A 23,267-nucleotide genomic window follows, 5' to 3' on the forward strand; every position below is an offset into this window, starting at 1 on the left:
ATCCTAACCCACTGAGCCACTTGCTTCATGGCAAATAAAGTAGGAATGGGAAGAAAGCAGCGAAGACAACAAAGCTAGACCACCGAAACAGCAGCAGCCAAGCTGAAACTGCATCGTCAATAAAGCATTTCAAGTTTGAAAGCACAGGGAAGAGCAAGAGGGCAGAACTGCCTTAAAATATACCCAGCTGTAAAGCAAACCAACAAACACTCTTAAGGCTTCTGAGAATACCTATACTTCCTGCAATACTGAGCAGTACTGTGTGTATATATATAGACCGTTCCCCGTATGATCACAACCGGAAGAGGATTTCTAGATTAAAAGCAATCAATATGGATTGAACGCGGAGTCTCGGAACCAGAAGTTTTGGGACTCCGCCAAGGGAAATCCCGGCATCCTCTGTGACTATTTAGAATAATCATTTTATTCATTCAATTCCCGATATCCGACAGCCACCGTCCCCTCCACCAAAAAAACCCAAACAAACCCAGCCTTCAATCTCTTCCCAGCGGGAGAACCCACTCCTATCTAAAAGCAGGGGGAAGAATCACAACGTATCGGTCTACGCATGCGCTACCCTGCCAGCTCAGTCCCAGCACCGGGGGCCCGGGCGATGAATGAGGCGAGGGCGTGGCTGACGGCTGCACGCGACTGCCGAGCTCGCCGTCACAACGTGAGGGGGGCAATGAGGCGGGGGAAGGAGCGGACTCGCTGCTTTCCTCGGCCGCGCCGTAACGGCTGACCGTCGGGCGTCCCTCTCCTCCCGTGCCCATGCACGAGAGCTGTAGCCGTCCCAGCTGTTGCCCCGCCATCTCTTTCTTCCGCTCGCGGCCGCCGAGGGACAGTGGTAACCGATTCCGGCGCTACGTTGGTGGGTGACCGAGCGCCCCCGGCCGCAACTCTCAGCATGCCATGGGCAACAGCTGGGCGGCGCAGTGGTGTTGCTGGGTCTTCCCGAGACGGGAAGCGGGACGCCTCCAGCGAGGAGGAGGGTAAGCGCTGGGCCGGTTTGACTTCGATTCCGCCTTTCCGGGGGAATTTAGGACAGGCCGGCCTGTGACTTGAAAGGCAGAGCTTCCCCGCGTGTGGAGCTTTGCCTCCGGTGCCTTGGAAGAGGGGGATTCGGCTGGAAACTCGATCCGCGCTTGGTTAACCGGGAGGGTTGAATAAAGCCTCCCTATTCACAGGCAGTGTATCTGAATCCTAGTTAACAGCGGGGCAGGCGTGTCTGAAGGCGCTGGTCTTCAAGCCAGGCCTGTGGGCCTTTTCCCAAGGTATCAGGTTGGCCTCTGCGGCGTAGAATTAAGTGACCTTTCAGCCTGGTGGAGCAGCGATGGGTTGCCAGCCACGTGCGGTTCGAAGGTCCCCCAGAGACGGGCGGCCATCAGCTCACCCTGGCTAAAACGGTTGGCGGTGACGGTTGTCTTAGCAAAATTATGTCATCCAGTGGTGTACTGGGTTTCTCGTGACTTGCACGTGGTTGTTTTTTTTTTTAATAAAGTCTGATGGCGTAGGGTGAATAAACGATTTTGGTCTCATTTGCTGTACTTACAGGCCAATTTAAGTAATGTGCTTCATTGTGTTCAGAGTGAACAAATGATGAATAGTGTGGCAGCATTTCCCATTTGCCCCTGCTGCAGTGTTATTTGGCGATACCGAGGTTGAGAAAAAAGGAGTGGGGAAGTATAAACAGTTTTGTTTTGATGAGCACGTTATATTTCCATATTTTCATAGCCTCCTACGGATAAAAAGACAATAATTAAGACTATATAGCCCTGTTGGCAATTGCTATTAACTTTTTTTAACCATACAGTTTAGGTTGACTTCAGCCTCCCAACTTACTTTCACTTTAGATTTGTTTGCTTGGTCATAAAAAACCTCATAATTCATGGGCAGACAAAAAAAACCTCCATTGTTTTGTCTAAGATTTTTTGAAAACTGATGAAATAATTATATCTGCCTCTGTGTGTGGAGTATTTTTTTTTATTTTAATTCCATTTATATCCCGCCCTTCTCCGAAGACTCAGGGCGGCTTACAAGCTTAGCAGTAGCCTTCATTCTATGTATATGCCTGCTTATTAGGGCTTTCACACACACCCCAAGCGGCATTATTACAAAGTCAGCTTAATTGTCCCCAACAATCTGGGTCCTCATTTTACCTACCTCAGAAGGATGGAAGGCTGAGTCAACCTTGAGCCTGGTGGGATGCGAACCTGCACTAATTGCAGGCAGCTGGTCTTACTTAAGGAGGCATTACCAGGTATCTAGCTAGTAACCATCGATGAACCTAGCCTCTAGGACAGTGGTGTCAAACTCACAACATCACGTGATGTGTCACGACTATCTCAACTTTTTTTCCATTGGCAGCAATGGGATGGGCATGGTTTCGGCCAGTAGTTTGACACCTCTGCTCTAGGAATTTAATTCCCCCTTTTAACCTCTCTATATTAATATAGGTACAGTAGTTCTGGTAATTCTTGACTTAGTGGTCATAAGTTGTGGTGATCATCCAGCAAGGTGCCCATGTGCTTGTTTTGCTTAATGACTGCAATCCCTGCTCACCCTTTAAGTCACTGCATGGGTCATTGAGCAGAGCACGGAAGGATTCCCGTTGGGAAAGGCCCTGGCAGTCCTATCACATACCCAAGCCTACATTTCAGCACCTCCCAAATTCACACATGGCTTCCCAGAGTGTCTCCCACCCTGTGAGGTATCCTATGCTTCACTTCCCACCCCACTGGGTCCCACACACTCCTCCCCAGACCTTCAGCCCAGCTTAGTCCACTTACATTTTCTGTAGATCTCCTTTGGGAATCAGCCAGTCCATACTCTATAGGGAAACCGAGGGCATATCAACCCTTCTTGAAGCTGTCCTACTGTGCAGCCTTCCTAAACAGAAGACACATGGTGCTGTCCTGAAAGTGGGTGCCATTTTGGGAACAGCCACAGTCAATTGTGGCCACTCCAAAATGGAGCTTGCTTCTGGAATGGCGCCATGTAGCCTCAGTACTTTATAGGGAGGCAGATGGGTGGATCGACTGGCTCTTCTTCCTGAAGGCAATCTCCATCTGTATTGTGTACTATATAGTCTCATTAAACAGTATTTCAGTTTACTATATCTCTGTATATAGGTTACATTTATCTGCTGCCATAATGCATCGAAATACATTAAAGGAGAAGAGCACTGGAATATTTATAGCCAGTAGAGAGATTGATTTATTATTACCGGTATTATTATTTTAGTGCTTTTAAGTCAATCTTGACTCATTGTGATCGCCTGGATGAGACTGTGTGGTTTTCTTGGCAATTTTTTGGAAGTGGTTTACCATTGCCTTCTTTCTAGGAGTGACTGAAAGTGACTGGCTCAAAATCATCAATCTCCATTTTCTAGCCTGATGCTTTAACACTAGTTCTCTTAAAATATCTCAAAAGATTTCACATAGAACATTAAGGACTGTTTATTTGGTTCCAGGTAACAGAACACTAAAAAATATAGACAAATTTCAGGAAGATAGATTCTTGAGTGGTAGAAAAAAGACTTACAAATTTGAGACAATTTGGCAATGGAACAAGTTACACAGAAGAACTGTCTCTCCTTTCACTAATATGTTTAAAGGCATCCACTTATCAAAATATTTTAATTTGGATTCTAGCACTGAGCAAGTGATTGGATTCATGGGTTTAATAGATACCTTCCATTATGAAGCTGGGATGAATAGATTATTTATACTAGGCCAAACGATTGCATCATCAATTTTGCAGTAACATAGGATCATTTATGCCTAAATATTCAATATTTTTATATTAATCTAAACTAAAATGTACCCTTAGGAATCTGGAAGCTGTGAGAAATATAAAACAACAAATCTGATAGTTTAAATATATATATACCGGTAAATACCGTTCTTTGATTGTCTATTGCGCTCAGGATCTTTTTGTTTTCCAAAGCTGAGGATTAATTTTTCTAGTGCCAAAAAGGTTCACAAGTTTCTTTTGAAACTGGAACTCTACATATTTCATGATTAATGCAACAAAAAACAAATCTCACTTTGCTGTTTATTTTGAAGATGTAAAGTTTGAAGTAGTTTCTCAAGATAATTATAGATATCTTCAAGGGAATAAATGACAACATGTATACCATGATGTCCACAAGGAAATGCATCGGATTTCATAACACATCTTGTTTGTATGATATGACATGTATTTTATTTTAACATAATTATGGCTTATTATAGCTGCCTTTGGCTTAAATTGTTTGTTGTAAAGAAGCCTTCTTTGTGCTGCAGGTGTAATTAGAAATTCAAGCATGTGTAATTTCAGCATCTTCATTGTCAACTTTCATTTCACCCCAAGAGGAATCACAACATTATTCTTTAAGTGCTTATGGGAATAAATATAATAAGAGCTTTGGGATTACTTTTATTATCCTATCTGGAGAATAACTAAATTTATAATGCTCCTTTATTTTGTAGAAAGTAATAGGCATCATGCACTTTGTTTAAAAACAGTCTGGGTCTTCATTTTACCGACCTCAGAAGGATGGAAAGCTAAGTCAACCTTGAGCCCGTCAGGATCAAACTCCTAGCTGTGGTCAGAGTTACCCTGCAATATTGCATTCTGACCACTGCGCCACCAGGGCTCCCAGTAGAGGTTCCTCTGGAAGAAGAGTGGATTTTTTTCAATTCACCCTCCATGTCACTACATGTTCCAGTTGGTCAGTTTTTTCCAGGAAGGAGTAGGGTGTAAAAAGTACTCCCCCTTTTCATAGCTGAAACGTATTTTTTACATACGATATAAGTTAAAGACAGACTTTGCTGTCTTTAATAATTTCTTCCATAGTATAATCTTGAATATATCCAGAATATATAAATAATAACAGTGATGTGTAGAACACACATTGGAATCTAGCTGTGTTCAATGCATGTGCCAACCACTTATTTTTACAGGGTCAATGCAACATTACTTATTCACTTGAGAACATGGCAATTAGAATGCTAGATGGATAAATTAATTTTCTGCAAAATAGACTGACCATTCCTAGTTCTTTACTTCTGGAAAGATAGGAAAGGAGATTCAATCTTGCTAATATATGCTGGCAGAAATTACAGTATTGGAATATAGCAAAGCTAGGTGATTCTTTTCAATTATTCAGATAAATATTGTTTCCAAATAAGGCTTGTATATGGTTGTTTGGCTCACCCATTGCTTTACACCATCAAAAGGTCCAATTGGTTTTGTATTAATGTAATAAATCATAATTTATTCAGAAAATCATATCTAAACAATCATGGTCTGTGATATGTAAACTCAATATGTTTAGGACGGTACATAGTACTTCCAAACCCTAATGTCAGCAACTTTTGATTTAGGAATCATAAGTTCTAATTTCATGCCCTTCTTTGCTAAATATACCCAAGACTGTGATCAAGCTTTTATTAAAAGAGTATTTCCGAGGTTGTGTGAAAAAGGGCACGTAACCATGTGCAGGCTTCTCATGACAAAAAATACAGTATACAATATTATACATGGGAGGGTTATTAAACAAATTCTAATGAGGGAAAAATTATTCTGATGACTTGAAATATAGCAGTAATTCTGCTATGATACTGTTGGTTTATATTCTAGATCAAAGTACTTCAGAACATGCTCAACAGGAGAACATTTCACTATAGAGGTAAGTAAAGATTTTAAGTACCACTATAGTCATATTATGAAACTAGTATGTTTTTTATTGCAAATTTGCTGGCTGAAACATTATGCAATAAATAAATTTGAGCAGTTAAAATTATTTGTTGCTAATTTCAATCACATCAATTTGGAACAATCTGTTCTTAAGAATGACAATCTAATTAAAACCACTGTATGCTACGGTTTATGTTCATTAAAATGCAAAGAAAACATAAAATACTGTAATCTTGGGATAACATAAATGTAATAACATTCATGCAACTATGAACTGGGTATGTTCCATTATGTGACTGGGCAAAAGGGATGGAAAGCGGTGGCAAATTACCAGCTTCTTTGAGCTCTCTGGTTCCTTAACATTTCTGTCCTGTTTTGCTGGTTTTGGTACCCTTTCCTGACATAGTGTTTTCCTAGGATTGCCCTAGGAATTAGTTCATATAGTTTCCCAAAATTGCAAAAGTCAAACATCAAAAAAGCTAAGAAATGGCAGAAGAAAATCTGTGGTTTTCAGTTACCAGAAGACTTTAAAACATCAAAAGATCAGTTTGCATGTATGTGATTGTAAACGGCTGCTAAGCAGATAAAACTTCTCTCACCAATATTTTTGCTTTTCCTAGAAATTAAATTGCTGTAGAAATTAGAGAATACTCCAAAGAATACTAAAAGAATACTGTTTAAAATAATTCATTTGAAAGTTAATTTGTTTGAAGACCATCTAGTTTTTGTTAATTCCAGTCTTAGCCCGTTTCAAAATTAATCTTCTTAAGAACTTTGGTGATTTGACAGGTATACATATGAATCTTACTAAATTGACAACAGTTTATCTTAATATAGAAAAACAATTACAAATATATTACAGAGCTTATGAGGCACAAAATTAAAATAAAATACCTCAGTTATTTGAAGGTAATCATATCTAAAATGTTAAAAAGGTTCTTAAAAATTACACTTATTGGATATATTAAGAATATTATTCAAAGGTTAATTTATGGAAATCATTAAATCTATCTTGTTTAGGGAAGCTAATCAAAATCCCTAAACTGTTTATTTTTTATTTCTGTTTATATTTCTGTTTATTTTTTTATTTCAGTGCCTTCATTTGGCTATTTATAAAGTAGTTATTGTGGCAAAAGATTAATAAATAACTGTACACATGGGGGAAAGGCATGAGACTAAAATTATGTACAGCAATGCAAATAAGGAATAAATATTCACAGTTTATGATGATACAGTATGCAATAAGATTGAATATTTATATTTATAACATCAGAATATTTTCAGATATAAATTTCATTTAAATATTATATTCTATTACTGTTTTATAACTGTCCAAAAAAGATAAAACTTGAAACCCTTTTTTGGGTTTCATAACACTTTATCCCCAAACCAATCAGAAAAAAAAGACTTGCATTTCTAATTTAATGAGATTTGATCAAAGGATCTATAGGTACTTTATAGTAATTGAAGACAGTTTAAAATATTTAAATCAAGTTTCTAAACTGTTTTTAAACTTCTGTACGGGCAAAATCAAATTTAAACCATTATCAGCTAAAATTAGGAGACATTAATTGTAGTTGCTACATAAATAGTCTCTAACCTTAAGGAAATTGTGTTCAGTAGAACCAGAGATACGCCCAAGGTTTTTGCAAAGCTGTATCTAAATTAGATTATATTTACATACAATATGTGGTGGTCTTATATAAAAATTCAAATAATTTGTATTCAGATAAGGAAAATAAATAAGCAAAATGTTGTCCTGGATTCTAGATTAGCCTTATTAAATGAAGCAAATGAAAACTGTTTGATATAATTTATGGTCTGTATACAGAGTGGAATAAATTCATATATTCCTAAAACCAATAGTAATCCATGGTCAGATTTTTATTTATTTAAAGGGAAAACTGAGCAATACATTTTTCTACAATATTGTTTACAACTATATCTAATATATTTGGAGGTTATATATTAACAAAATTATATATTTGTACTATGCACGGATTTAAAATGATAATTTACAGTTTTTATAAAATAGCTGCTAAGCTTTACTACACATGACACTTATTTTGTCTGAAGTAGCTATGTATTTGGTATTTCAATAAACACTTGATTAATTGAACTATTGTATCTATTTTCAGTTTGAGAACCTAGTGGAAAGTGATGAAGTAAGTTCTTCATACTGACTTTATTAAGTTCAGTAGATGTATTATATATGCAAATTAGATTATAAGATATTTGAAATTAGAGCAACTAAAAATGTAATGAATTGGAAAACTATTTAGAAGAGGTGGCACTTAAGATTTATTTAATTCCTAGAATTAATTTTATGAATTGCACCACTACCTTTAGTTTCTGGCATTAGGGTAGAATGATGGGAAAATGTTATACTCCATGCTTTAAGAATAATCATAATTCTGTGTTATTTACCGGTAAATTATGTTCTTTTTAGACAAATTATATAATGTTCATATTGTTATGTAATAAAGAATCCTTTGTGAGAAACTTAGCTCTTGGATCAGGGAAAATAATAGTGTTGGCTTTTCCAAAGAGATGCTAATGAAGATCCAATCCTTTTACACACCTCCTTGTATATAAATACTGTATAGATACTAGGAAAGGATTCAATTTTAGAAGCCTTTTATATGGGCTTTTTCCCATTTGCTTGCTGAACATGCCTCTGACATACTTTGAAGGAAAATTTTGTAAGCACCCTTAATATAAATTTATCATAGATACATGTATAATATATTCAATATAGATATAAGAATTTGGCATTGCATCCAAGATTTTCTTTGTAAAGCAGATCTTTATTTTTTAAATAATAATAAATCCTCTTATTTAGTAAAGGAAGATAAACTTCACAGCTTGTTTATGATCTTGTGCTCCTCTAAGAAACCCTAACAGCTATCCTTATAGATGAGAAGACATGAGTGAAATGTGAATGTCCAGTTTCTCACTAATCATGAGAAACCACAGTCCTATGATTAAACAGATTTGCTTCTGTGACATTTAGTGTAACCCTAAGAGGCAAAACAATTCTGAGTCTTAAGATATAATCTGAAGATGATAAAAATAATATATCTATTGATCAACTGATAATCCCATTAAAAATGATATTTGCTTTGAAATCTACATTCCTTAGACTTGCTGTTCGATTTGATTTAAAATTCAGACAGTTGCAATTCCAGTTCAGGGGAGAATAAAAGAAGGATTTAGATATTATAGACTGAAAATATATCAATAGGTCTTTTTCTAAATATTTTAATTTGACAAAGTTTTATATTGATTTAATATTTTAAAAGATTGGAGGTTTAAAATCATATATTTCAGATCTATTTTGAAAATAACTTGATATTTAGGTTCATTTTTAAAAAGCATTTTTTTTAAACAGGGTGAAAGTCCAGGAAGCAACCAAAGGTATGAGTTTATATTTATGAATTGATTTGCTTTCCTTTCTCTCTCTTATATATGCTCCTTGCTTCATTCTTTTTAATCATCTACTTTTTCAACTTAATTCATTTCAGCAAGTTGACATTTTTGAAATCTAAAATACTTATTTGATTGTAGTGTTGTTCTTTTAAGAAAATATATTTCATAGAAAGTTATTTTTAATCACTGGAATATCATTTGTAAGACAAATTCTGCTACTTATGATCCTAGAAAGTTTATTCTTCACAGGTTTGCAGAAAAACATAAAATGGTTATCTCTGACTAATAGGGAAGACTTGCTGACTTCAAGAGAAAATGTCTAATCGTGGAATTCTTGAAATTAACATAAACTAAAGCTAAGTGTGAAATGCATACATTGGATTTCAGAAAACTAGATTAACCTAGTGAGTTGTTTGATAAGAACATTAATCAGCAACTAATCTAAGTGGACTGAGGTATACAGTAAGGTTTCATAGCATTTGGTCCTTGTCTTAATGTTCTCCAACATATTCATTAATGATTTGCATGAAGAGGTGGAAAACATTGTGTGTTTTCTCTTGTCAAAAGGAGATTGATTCCCATTGAGTGTTTGGAAAAACTTGCTAACAAGAAGTTAAATACAATTGTGGAACTAATAACTAAGGAAGATGGTGAATACAGATGTGCAGCATGGAGCAATTCAGCTGTGACACCTTTCTGTTGAAACATGTTTTTTCCTCAACAAGACTGATCCAAACATTCTGAAGTTGGCTTATGCATATTGTCCAGAACAGATAGTGATTTGTGGTGCTGCACATGATCCAATCCAAAACACTCCATTTTGGTTTGTGGTGAATTCCTCTCATTGGATGAGTTAATGTGATTGCTCAGCCCTCTGTTAAAATATTTTTATTTAGAGTCCCACAGTGGAGAGGGTGGTGAACTGGATAAAAGAACATGGATCACAGTAAATTTAGTAAAAAAAACATAAAAAGGAATTGCACTGTATAAAATCAGTTGTATACTATATGCTTTCTAAAATATTAAAATACTAACTCTTTGTAAAGCCTCTGTTTCAGTATAATTTGAGTAATAAGATGTAAAACTGAAATATACACAAAAATAGATGCAAAACTTCACTTCTCTATTGGATTGTTGGGGGTTTTTTAATGCAGCAATAGCAATATCACTTAGATTTATATACTGCTTGACAGTTCTTCACAGACCTCTCTAAGCAGTTTACAGAGTCAGCACATTCCCCCCAACAATTTGGGTCCTCATTTTACCTACCTCAGAAGGATAGAAGACTGAGTCAACCTTGAGCCTGTAAGAATCGAACTTCTGGCAGTCAGCAGAATTAGCATGCAATACTGCATTGTAACCACTTCACCATCATGGCTCCTATAATGACTACTTGTCTCTGTGCTCAGAAAATATGCCTCAGTACATATTTGTATGCCAACAATTTCTTATCATTCTAATTCTTAAATGTTGAAACTGACTTTCCTGCTCTAAAGAGAGTAGAATGACAGGCATGGCATTCTTTCTTCTTTTTCTTCAGACCTCTGACAGAAGAAGAAATTTCTGCTCTTCGAGAAAGGCAATATAATTCCATTGCTGAAAAACAGAGAACTTTAGATGACAAGCTTCAATCAGATGTAAGCATAGTAACTGTTGATGAACAAATAATTTATACTTGATGGCATTGAAAGCTTCAAACTTTGGACCCAGCTTTACAGTTGGTGCTTATGGAGTCTGGAATAATTGTCTAAATCAGGTAGCATGTTCAAATAGCAGCAATGTATATTTTTCTGTGAAGAGTAACATTAGAAAAGTTGTGCAGCTATGTTCCTAGGGAGATATATCAGATACTCAGCTTAATATTATTTTCCCATTCTGTAAAATTTTTGTTGTTATTTTCAGCTAACTTCCTATCAAATTTTATTTTTATCAAATACTTTATTGAGTATTGCTACTTTGTTTGCTTTAAGGTACTATAATGTATCCAGGAATTTTTTAGTTAATGAATAATTTAGAAATATATTAAGAAAACAGGAGAGCATGGTAACAGCATATGCCACCGTGAAAAAGTTTGTAGATGTTCATTTCAGTATCACTCTGAAAGTTAGAAATAAGACCAATAATCACTTGAACATCCTTTATTATAAAACTGCTTGGCATGGGAAAACAAATTTAACAGGAGACCCCTTGCTACTATTCTGCTTTACAGTAATCACTATAAACACAAGGAATAATGCAAAAATGTGTCCTTTGAGTAGTTGAAGTACTGAAAATGTATTGTGTAACAAAAATGTTTCTCACTATTTGTCTTGTGATACATGCGGTGTAATTTAATCTGGTGAAATTTCTTCCCATATATTGCAGTTAGAACACTACATCTATGAATGTAGATAGCATAAAACATGTCTAAATAGGTAACTCCAACAGTAAATAACTCTGCTTTCAGTTGATATCATGCATATGAAGGCACTCAAATTTGAAAATAGTTGCCTAAGGTCAGAGCAACCATTTCAATTTAGACCAAGCAACTGTTGTTTGCTTCATGGATAAATGATTGTTGCTGCCTGAATACAGGCTCAAATCAATGTTAGTTTTAGAATGGGAGTAATTATTACTTCATTCTCTATCAGTATTCAAGGGCTATTTTTGGTCTTCTCCTTTATCTTACATATGTTAATACCATTAACTTTAAATGCTTTAAACGTCTACCTCACAGCTCATATAAAAAGTGTAATAGAAAATGACATTACTAACTAAACTAAAAAAAATTAACAGAATTTTAAAATAGCATGCATAGTACAATTAAAAGTTGTGTTAAATATGGAAATATTTTAAAATCTCAGTATATTTTATGTTCAGATTCTTTATAAGTACCTTTACTTTAAATTTCGTGCACTTACTTTCATAGGAGAGATAGCTAGGTTTTCTTTTGTTAACCATTATTATTTTGTTCATATACAGTTAGCCATACAAGAGGAGAAGTTAAGAATAGAAGAGGAGACTTTATATGCTGTGCAGCGTGAAAGAGCCAGGGCAGCAAAGCAAAGAAAGTTCTTGGAGGTGAGGGGAAAATACCCCAAAATATATGTATTAGAGTGTTTACATCTTCCTCTTAGATTCATGTGCTTTTTTAAACAACATCCAACATCAACACTGATTTGAAACAGTTTCTATTTTTTTTTTCTAATCTCTCACTAGATATGGGCTTAGAATGCTAAGCCATTTTGTTTTTACAATTATAGTTCATACCATGTTAACAAGTTGCTAATGTTCTCTGATTTGCAGTTTTTACTTTTGGCCAATAAGAATTGCTGAACAGACAAAGGAGTCCTGTTCATGGTTTGTGTAATATAACATGTATGCAAAGATCCTTGCTTTCTTCCTATTTTAAATTCCAGCATTTATTGGCTTTAATTTGTGGATAAATCATAATATTTCAGTATCTATATTTGCACACAAAGCTCTTCTGTAGAATTTATATATAGACTCTTAATTCACAAAAATAAGATGAAATGTTTAATTCTGCATTAACAGCTTAGTATAAAAATATGATATATATGGGCTTATTCAAAATTGTTGACTGGCAACAAGAGGGCCCATTGCCAAAAGAAAGGTAAAAACTTGAATATTAAGGTTGCAGAGGGAAATTATTGAAAGCAAGGAAGGAAATATAATATATCCATAAAATAAATCTGAAAACCATCAGGAAATAGTCATTGACATTTCATATTATAGGACACATAGAATGAGATCCAATTAGTTATGAAATTTACTGAGAACTGGCTCAAATATTAATATATTTTAACTATATTTGTCTCAGAGTGTTGTAGGGAATAACCATGTATGTTCTTCAGTTTGGAATATGAATAAAATCATTGTCATTACAATCATCTATAAATAAATATTAGTTTTGATTCTTAAACAATTTTTAACTTTGATTCTTTTGTTTTTACTAGTATTTTTTTTGCTCAACCTTTCTGATTCACTAACTGATTACTTGTAAGACTAATATTATTTAACTCTCCTACAAAGCAGGAACATAAACCAGTTTAGCTGATTTTAAAACTCCTATAAGGCAGTTTAATAAATGAATTGATAGCTACAAGAAATTAATAAATTAGGAATTTTCCTCTAAAGCCAGGTATATCAGAAGAGAGATCATTGTTAGAAGTCTTTATTGTTTGCCCAGGTTCAACAAATCTGGGGGTTTATTTGTTTGTTTGTTTGTTTATTGAAAAGGACTCCAAATCAAAGGTGAGTGGAACACCAGGCCCGTGTAAGAATATAATGTGGGGCTGCCCTTGAAAAGCATCTGAAAGCTTCAACTGGTTCAAAATGCAGTGGTCTTAATGATTTTGTGCAGACCCAGGTGTGCACATGTGTCACCTCTTTTGCGGGAGCTGCATTAGCTACCTATTTGCTTCCAGATGCAATTCAAGGTGCTGGTTATCACTTTTAAAGACCTACGTGGTTTGGGACCAGGTTATCTGAAGGACTGTTTCTTCAGTTATATCCACCCAAGCCACAGGAGCAGGCAGGCAGGGAATGTTGCTGGTCCCTTCTCCTAAAGAGGTACAGCTTGTGGGACCCACAAGAAGGGCCTACCCTGTAACGGTTCCTTCTTTTGGAACATCATCCCTGCAGACATTAGACTGGCCTCCCCTTTGACACTCTTTCACAAGGCCCTGAATACCTGGTTTTGCCAACGGGCCTGCGGATTGTAAGCTGCCCAGAGTCACAGAGTGAGCGAGCAGCTATATAAATTGTCTAAATAAATAAATATATTATCAAATAAATAATATATTTTGCCTGTTTTTATATCACTTATTTCAGACACCAAAAACACATTAAGGTCATAGAAATAGTAGCATGCAGGCTAATGCTCAAAAAATGAAGACTGAAATTCTATATTTGCTATGTGAAAGACTATAGAATAAGTAACAATGGAGGGTGCACGTCTGTGTAAAAAAACATACTGTGCTCAAGTATCTGAAACAGTTTGTTGGATGGTGCTCTTTATATAGAAAAAAGTGAGAGATGCCATTGTTTCAAAGGCTCCTTTAGTGAAGATATTAACAGCCCAGTCCATAGAGTGAATTAGATGAGAACTTGCTACAACAGTTCCACATACTAAGCTGCTTTTACATATTACTCATTTAGAGAAATGTGTTTAAATGCCCAAATGCATTTTTTTCAGCAAAAGGAAATGTCTTAATATACTTTTTTCTACACTTTCAAAAACAGGTATTTATTTTTCCTTTCCCATATAACATTACCTTTTCAAGAATGAGTTGTCCTATGATCTCAGTATCAGGATTATATCTTGGATTATATTCTCTAATTCCTAATTTGTTACAAGATAGAATTCTCAGAGATGTCACAAAAATTATTTTTGTTCATTTACAAGCAAAATTACATAATGGATATTTTTAACTCATCCTCATACTTGAATTGTCTGATTTGATAATTTCTGGCAGTCTATGTTATTTTATTCACATAACATAAATACATTCCAGTGTTAATGAGAAACAATATATCAGACATGGAGAACAAAGGAACATATATGTTATTTTGTTGAATACTGACCCTAGAAAGTAATATGCTACTTAGGATAATGATAATACTACTTATGCTCTTGGAGGATCTTATCACTTAAGTGGCTGTTTCTTGTTTTTCTTATTTTTGTTAGCAACAAACGTTGCAGAGAATAATTCAGAAAGCAAATCATGGAGATGCCCAAAGGTAAGAGGAACAACTAAAGTTGAGGAATTTTAAATCTGTACAGTCAGAAAATATTTAAAATTTGAATTTCAAATAGTAGAATTTTATACCGTACATGTTTAAAAGAAGATATATGAAAAAAGGCCAGTCTGCTAGCATTAATGCAAAAGCTAATCCTATTTTTTTCAGAAACCCAGTTGTACTAGATAAGGTTTTCAGTTCTACTTATGATCATCCATAAATGAATTTTGGCAGCCAATTATGCAGCAAGCTTTTCTTAAAATTAAAACAAAGTTAATAAATTTTGTCAGCATAGTAGACTTGTTTTCATTTCCAAAATATTTCTCTGAACTTGGCCAACTTGTTATAACTTCTTTTTACAGTTCCATGGTAGAAGAAGACTTGGATTCTTATTTGAGAAATGTAAAATCGCCATATGAAGCTTTCCGCACTAGTAGTAAGTTTCCAATATATAAGACATCATAGAATATTTTATGCTCACTGAATGGTTGTAATTCATAATCATATTTTATGACTCATGTAAGACATCATAGAATATTTTATGCTCACTGACGTGGGTAAAAATAGCAAATTACAAACAAATTTGCTATTTTACCCACATGTCAGTGAGCATAAAATATTCTATGATGTCATATGAGTCATAAAATATGATTACGAATTACAACCATTCAATTTCTTTTCGAAACAAGCAGTGAAAGACAGAAGTTCTTATTTAGGAAGGTTTGTTTGACAAAGAAGAAATGTTGGAAAGAGATGTTTGCAGATTTGCTGTAGTTCCTATATCCTCTCCAAGAAGATCACTTGCTCCATGATATAGAACAGTGGTGGCGAACCTATGGCACGCATGCCAGAGGCGGCAGAGCCCTCTCTGTTGGCACGCGTGCTGCCACCAGCAGCAGGTCCATCAGGCCACCACCACCTTCCGGAGCAGGAGCAATGCCTAGCACAAAGGAGGCAAAGCGGCCAACTAGCAAGCTCAAGTAGAGATCACCAAACATTGTTGATTGGCGGACTGAAAGAAAAGGGAGGGGGAAGCATTTTACACCCCACCCCCGAGGACACCACAATGCTGATGCGGCCCTGGCACTTTGGATAAATAAGTGGGGTTTGGGCACTCAGTCTCTAAAAGGTTCGCCATCACTGATATAGAAGAACAAGAGGCAGAACCTGTGATCAGAATCAAGAGAGGAATCATCATATTCCCATGAGTGGTCCAAGTCCAACCTCCTCTTGAATTCCGTTAACTGTTGTCTAGCGCCAGTTTTGCGCTGACCATTAGTTGACTAGATTCTGAGCCATGGTGACACAGTGGTTAGAATGCAGTATTACAGACTGGCTCTGCCTTTGCTAGAAGTTTAATCCCCACCAACTCAAGGTTGATTCAGGCTTCCATCTTTCAGAGGTTAGTAAAATGAGAACCCAGACTGTTGGGAGACAATATACTGACTCTATAAACCACTTTGCGAGTGCTGTAAAGCACTATGAAGTGATATATAAGTCTAAGTGCTAAGTACTATAGGTATGAGTAATACATCAGCTTAATTGGGACATAAAATGTGGTCATGATTCTTTGCACCCAACATATCCATAGTTAATTTTTGGAAACTATAGATGGCTTTAGGTAGTAAAGATTGCTTTCCTTTACCAGAAGTACCTGTGGAACCAAGTTTTGTTTTCAAGAAGTCCAGTCCACTAGTTTACTAAATGTTAATATTGCTAAAACATTCATTTACCTGTTTATCATAACTGAAAAATGGAAATAATTGAAAAATGGAAAAATAATGTAAATTAATTGATTTTACTAAAAATCCTATTACTTTCTGAAATAACTTCTAAGGAATTTGTAGGGAACTTTTCAGTGTGCAAATGAGGAATTATTTCTCCTGTTCTTTTTCCTCCTATTCCCCTCCTCTTCTTTTCAAGTATATTTAATATTTTTTTATTACAGGACTTTCATCAGATGCCACTGTTCTAACACCAAATACAGAGAGCAGTTGCGATTTAATGACCAAAACCAAATCTACAAGTGGAAATGATGACAGTAATTCCTTAGATTTAGAGTGGGAAGATGAAGAAGGTATGTGTTCTATCCTGTAATAATTATTTAATTGATCTAAAGTGATCCAAAACTGATTCAACACAGTGGACACTGTTGAGTTTTAAAAATCAGAACTGCATTATTGTTTTAAAATTTCATAAGCTGTGTAGGTTTCCAATCCCTCTGAAGGAAGCATGAACAAAGAAGAAATTGCAGTAGGTAATCTTAAACTGGACTGAATATTTGCATGTGCACAAACAAGTAATATTAGTATTGAAATACCTGAATTTAGTCATATAAAATTTATGTTTCCCAATCTCTTGTGATGAACGTGCTATGGGTCTTGAAAACTACAGGTATTTTGGGGATAGTTGCTAGTTTTATCCTAGTTGTTCTATTCTTTATAGCAGTGGCCAGCATATCAATGGCAGTCTGCAGTCTCTCTGTATTCATTGATTACAATCTGCTCAGTCCCTCAATTCTTGCTCCTTATGTTCACTACCTGGCAACTTTTCTGATGTTGTATAGTTTCTGTGATCAAATTATCTACCATCAAGTCAAATATGAATCTCCTAGTACAAGAAATCATGCAACATTAGCCTTACATATGAAAAACCTAGGACTCAGAGATTCAGACAAAAGAACATTCTTGACATGGCATGGTATACAAAATAATTCAAATGGTAAATACTTTGGGAATACATTTTAATACAAAATGTAATTTTAAAAGGCCTTTAAAAATAAAGATAAAGCAAAGCATATAAAAATGTAACTAAGCATTATCTTATTGAAAAGATAATGCTTAAAAACAAAATAGGAGGTGTTTGGGCACCTTCCCCCATATTTTTAAATATTTAGTAGTCCACAATAGCAGAACATATAAAAACTTGCTATGTCGATAGTCCCTAAGTTATGGCTATTTGTTCAGCAGCCATTCAGAGTTACAGCAGCCCTAAACAAATGGTACCTGCACCCAGTCCCTGAAATTTCGGGTGCTTGGCAGCTTGCCCATACCTAGAACTGCAGGGTCCCTTCAACCCCATCACCACCACCTATCTCCCTTCCCTGTGGCACTTTTTGGCAGCAATGCTGAGGTTGAATAGAGGCCCAGGACCTTCAACAGTCTCAGCTGGCCATCATTGTCTTTGGATTTCTATTTCAGTGTAGCCAGTACCTAGGAGTAAGCCTCAAGCCCCATGCTAGGCTAGCCACCATAGTGCAAAGGCCTTGCCACCCTGCTCTCCACCGGTCCTGCTGCACCAAACTGACCTTATCTGTCTTCCTTCTGCTGCTAAGTAGACATGCCTGATCTGGCCCTATGGGAGGTAGCTGTGGCCATGCCAGGCTTTCTTCCTGCTCGTGCTGTGGTGGAATAGCATGCCCCATTCTCACAAGGCTTTGGAAAGCCTCAGAAGCTAAGCAATGTGGTTGTGTGATGTCGCGCTTCATGACCACATTGCTTATCAATGGAAGTTCCGATCCCAATTACTTTTGTTAACTGAGGACTACTAGTATTCTCCTGCTGCATTGCAAAAAAATGAATTTTCCTCAACCATAAAATAATTTTACTACTGAAACAGATATTGTTAGAAAAATCAGTATGTTGCTGCTTTATTCTTAGATTCACAGAGCATGCAAATAAATGCCTGGCTATTTATTTATATATAATTCTACATATAATAGTACAGAGAATGTTCTGCATATTTCTATTGCTTATATGTAATCACACAAGAACAAATTTGATGCATGGAAGGTAAGAGAAAGTACACTTTTGAAACTTTGGTCAGAATTAAAAAATAATTTCTTTAATGTTAGAAAACAGTTTTCAAATGTTTTTTCATAAGCTAAAATAGCTGCAGAAATAAGCTAGGTAGGATTTTAAAAGACTAAGATTATTTTTTGTCATAGTGTTTACTCTATTTATGAGTTTATTTATTTTCTTAAAACTGTGTTTCCCAGAAAATAAGACCGGTCTTATTTTTATTTTGCCTCCAAAAGTGGCACCAGGTCTTATTTTGTGGCATGTCTTTTCCACTCACCTTGAGGCAGCACCAACAGCCCCACTCAGCCGGCCCACTTCTTCTGCGGCCAAAGTAGCATCTTCATTCTGCAGCTGAGAATGGAGCTCCGGCCTGCATTTTGTCATCAGAGGCCTTCCAGAAATGCAGGGCAGGGGACACTGGAGAAGAAATGGGCCAGCAAGGAGAGGCAGGTGTTGATTCATGAGAGGCCTGGTAAGTGGGTGTGGGGCAGCTCCCACCCCCACCCTAGCTTGATTTTTAGGCATGCGCCTCACCCTAAAACAGGCTTATTTTCTGGGTAGGTCTTACTTTCAGGGAAACACGGTATATTAATTTAGATTGAGTTTGTGACTTGCTCATTTGGCCTTTTGGCTGTAAATAAAATTGATTGATTTTCTTAATATATTCCTTCATCACATGTTTTGTCAAAAGTTTGCTTTAAAGCTGAATTCTGAAACCACACTAAACTTGGCTATCGGTGAAGTGGATTCTGTTCTGTGAACATTCATGCCACGCTGATTCACTAAAAGTTTGAAGTGTCATTTCCTGGCTGCTACATGGATTTGCCTCCCAACCTTAGACATTTTGCAAAAGAAATTGTAGTTATTTGATTCAGGATGTATCTACATGAAACCTAAGAACCGTGGAAAGAAAACTTTTAAATCATTCAAGAATTCTATTAAAAACATTTTTTTTAAAATGGCAGGTATAAACAGAATGATCCCTTTGAGAGAACGTTCAAAAACTGAAGAAGATATTCTCCGGGCAGCATTGAAATTTAATGGCAAGAAAACTGGAAGTAACCCAACTTCTACATCTGATGATTCTACTGGCTTGGAATGGGAGAATGACTTTGTTAGTGCAGAAATGGATGATAACGGTAATTCAGAATATGCCGGATTTGTAAATCCTGTTTTAGAACTTTCTGCAACAGACCAAAAAACTTCTGGTGTTGATCAACAAGTGAGATAATGAAATTGGCCATTGGGTGCCTAGCAGAATGGTTGAAGTTGGAAAACCTACAAACCTGCATTGTGCACAATATTCTAATGACTGCTGCTGCTGCAAAATCTCCTTTTATAATAAGGAAATGACACAGTGACTGGCCTTGGTGACTCAGCTCCAGATTTCTAGGGGGGGGGGGGAAAGGAATCTATGCTACCTTATGTCCATTAAACAATATGGTTTGTTAATATGGTTTGCTCTCTGAATTGTAAGTGCAATTTTTATCATCTATCTTTGAAATGTTTATACTTGAATGATTCTGTTATGTCTGTTTTTAGGTTTAAGCATACAGCAGCCTGCATTAAATATAGTGTTACGGCTTAATGTTTTAATCGATTATTTTATTTCAGTCTTTTTCTTTTTTTCTTTAAATACAGTGGTACCTCGGTACTCATCGTTAATTGATTCTGGGAGGTGCGATGAGTACCAAAGATGATGAGTACCAAACCGATTTTTTCCCATAAGGAATAATACAGTGAGTCAAAATATCAGCCAGCACAAATAAATTCTAGCTTGTGCATTGAGTACCAAATGATGTGTACCAGGACAAAATTTTCACATCAAAATGCATTGAGCACCAAATTCGATAAAGCACTTGAGTACCAAAATACTGCTGTACCTACATTAGCATAATTTTAGCAGGAAATCTGATCAGCACCTTTGTACTTGAAGTATGAAACTAGGAATAAGAATTCTGCTATGGCTTCTCAAAAAAACATAGGATGCTGCCTTATACTGAGTCAGTCCGTTGATCCATATAGCCCAATGTTCCAAGCATTCCAGTTCTCTGATGTTTCAAGTAATTTCCAGATTTATCTGGAAATGTTGAGGACTGGACATAGTGACAGCAAACTACATGTTCAGCTAAAGCATCCCTAACAGTTTTACATTATTCAGTTCAACTTGTTTTGAAAATTAAATAAATTTTGGAATGTGTTTTTATTCCTCCTAGTGTTTTATTGAGATTAAATCTCAAGCACAATGTCTTACATTTAAAATGTGTGCTAAAGCATTATAAGTAAAATTAATCATGGCAGTAATGAGCCATGTAACTACAGAAATTTGGAAGTATTGAAGACATCTTTATTTCTTTAAAAACATTGGATACTAAAATAGAGATTTGCATTTTTTAAAGTTCCACTGTTCTTCCAAATTAAAATTATAGATGCTTCTAATATAGTTACTTAATTTTTAAATTGTGTAAAATTAATATTGTTTAATGGTTAACTGAGTGCTCTTCTGATTTGTAAAATATGGAAAGCATGAGTACTTTCTGTGGCTGAATCAATGCAAATGCACATCAAATGCACAATCAAATCTTTCTGAGGTATGTGAAACATTCCACTGTTGTAATTTAATTAAAATCAGTTTATCAGATTTAATAACTTCTGAACATGGATAGAGTGATGATACTGTTATTCAAAAATGTTACTTTTATTACCAGTACGCTTTAATCCCCCCCAAATTCCTGTACTTAATTGGTTCTAACCATTGGGATTAGAAAACTCTTCTTATGAAGCTGTTTTTCTGATGAGACAAAATCTGCCTTGGAATGATGGTTACATTTGTATGATAAAGCAGACATGTCTTCCTCACAATTCATAACCATTTTCAGAGTTTAGCAATGTAGTACTGTAAATCAGGGAGCAGCAGTATTTACTTCCATTACCTTGAGTTGTTGAATTTCATTTTGTCCTACCAGTCATGCTCTAAGCACTTACAAACTTCTAACAAAAGTTTTCTTGCAAAGCATTTACAATGAAATACCATAGACACATATAGACATGATGCCTTCTAGCAGCTGCTGCTACAAGTGGAAAGGAAAACCAAAACTGCAATACTGAAAATTATTTATTTTATTTAAAAAGTTTGTCTCTTTCAAGTCAGGTTTGACCAAAAAAAAAGTTCATGGATATGGAAAAAAAACCAAGTTACTTTCTCCCAAACCCACTATTTTTTCTTTTCTTTTCTTTTTTGCAACACTATAGAAGTTGCATGACAGTGTCTTTTTTCCACTTCTAGACTATAGCTATGGTACTGACGAATCACTGTCCCTAGTACTCAGATCTGACTAATTGGGTTCCAAGCACTGACAAAATTAACCAGAGCTGCCATCTGCTGAACATCTCCTGTACCTTTGCTACCAAAGGCAGTAGTGGTTTCTAAAACCACTAAAATGCACACTAATAACTATATATATTCTACTTGGTAGGCTTGTGCTTGGCATTTGTCTCTTTGCTTCTCTGTAAAAAACATTATTGCCACATTGATTCATTAACTCTTTTATAGCTTGATTAACTTACAGATTATGGTTGTTATGATTCCAGATTCAGAATATTTATTGTTTACATTATTCACATCTCCAGAGTTATGGGTTTAAAGAGGTCAGCGACAGTAAAGTTATATGTTTATATGTAAAAATTTAAGTAATGTATACCAAGGTCATCATTTGACCTATATATGGTTTAACATGATTTCTGTCACTTTTGTTTATGCTACCAATCTTTAAGTTTAGATTTATCAAGCTGTGAATAAATTTTTTACACTTCATAACTAGCCTTATATTTTTTGAGTCTTATTGTTCCATTATATAGTCCTCAACTTACAATAGTTTGTTTAGTGACTGTTTGAAGTTACATCAATGAAAAAGTGATTTATGATAGTTTTTCACTTACAATCTCATGGTCATGTGATCAAAATTTGGATCCTTGGCAATAGGCACGTATTTATGACATGGGGTCATGTGATCCCCTTTAGCAACCCTCTGACAAGCAAACTTAATGGGGAAGCCAGATTCACTTAACCGTGTTACTAACTTAACAAGTGCAATGATTCACTTAATAACTGGCAAGAAAGGTTGTAAAATTCAGCAAAATTCACTTAACAAATGTCTCACTTAGCAACAGAAATGTTGTGCTCAGTTGTGGTCGTAAGCTGAGGACTACCTGTACTTGTTTTAGGAAGAACAAGGAACTGTCTTTTCTATGATGCCTTTTACTGGTTGTTTTATATAGATGTCCAATTATCTTTTGATTTTGAGATCTATGTCTTTAAAATTACTGCACTTTTTAAGAAGTCTTCATCTACAGACTTTAATGCCCACTCAAGCAATCCCCAATTCAGGACTTTAAATATTTTTTAAAAAATTAAATTGGTTTCCAAGTATTAACCACATCATTGGCCAAAATGTTTCTTAAAGATATTTATAAAAAGAAACATATTTCTCTTGTGTTCATCAATTTAAAACACTGAGCTATCAAATGCTTTTATAAGTAAGAGACATAATGTAGAACAGGCATGTCAAACTCGCGACATCGTGCGATGTATCGCGACTTTTTCCCCATTGCTGG

The 23,267-nt window shown here is 35.6% G+C and overlaps 1 protein-coding gene across 1 annotated transcript; it reads left to right on the forward strand.

Moving 5' to 3' along the window:
- Window positions 1-670: 670 nt before the first annotated feature.
- Window positions 671-22,473, forward strand: AP1AR (adaptor related protein complex 1 associated regulatory protein). The gene is made up of 10 exons (XM_081332943.1): window positions 671-992; window positions 5,626-5,674; window positions 7,821-7,847; window positions 9,074-9,099; window positions 10,652-10,748; window positions 12,073-12,171; window positions 14,801-14,853; window positions 15,216-15,289; window positions 16,802-16,930; window positions 19,619-22,473. The coding sequence occupies exons 1-10, from the start codon at window positions 913-915 to the stop codon at window positions 19,882-19,884; spliced, it is 900 nt and encodes a 299-aa protein (XP_081189069.1). The 5' UTR covers window positions 671-912; the 3' UTR covers window positions 19,885-22,473.
- The last annotated feature ends 794 nt before the right edge of the window (window positions 22,474-23,267 follow it).

Source organism: Vipera berus (genome assembly GCF_964194415.1).
Source record: "Vipera berus genome assembly, chromosome: 7".
Lineage (NCBI taxonomy): Eukaryota > Metazoa > Chordata > Lepidosauria > Squamata > Viperidae > Vipera > Vipera berus.

Excerpts from the sequence above, each read along its gene's own strand:
- AP1AR (XM_081332943.1), top strand. The coding sequence starts at position 913 with ATGGGCAACAGCTGGGCGGCGCAGTGGTGTTGCTGGGTCTTCCCGAGA. Across the intron at positions 993-5,625 it reads CGCCTCCAGCGAGGAGGAGG|ATCAAAGTACTTCAGAACAT; the intron begins GTAAGCGCTGGG and ends TTTATATTCTAG. Across the intron at positions 14,854-15,215 it reads AATCATGGAGATGCCCAAAG|TTCCATGGTAGAAGAAGACT; the intron begins GTAAGAGGAACA and ends TTCTTTTTACAG.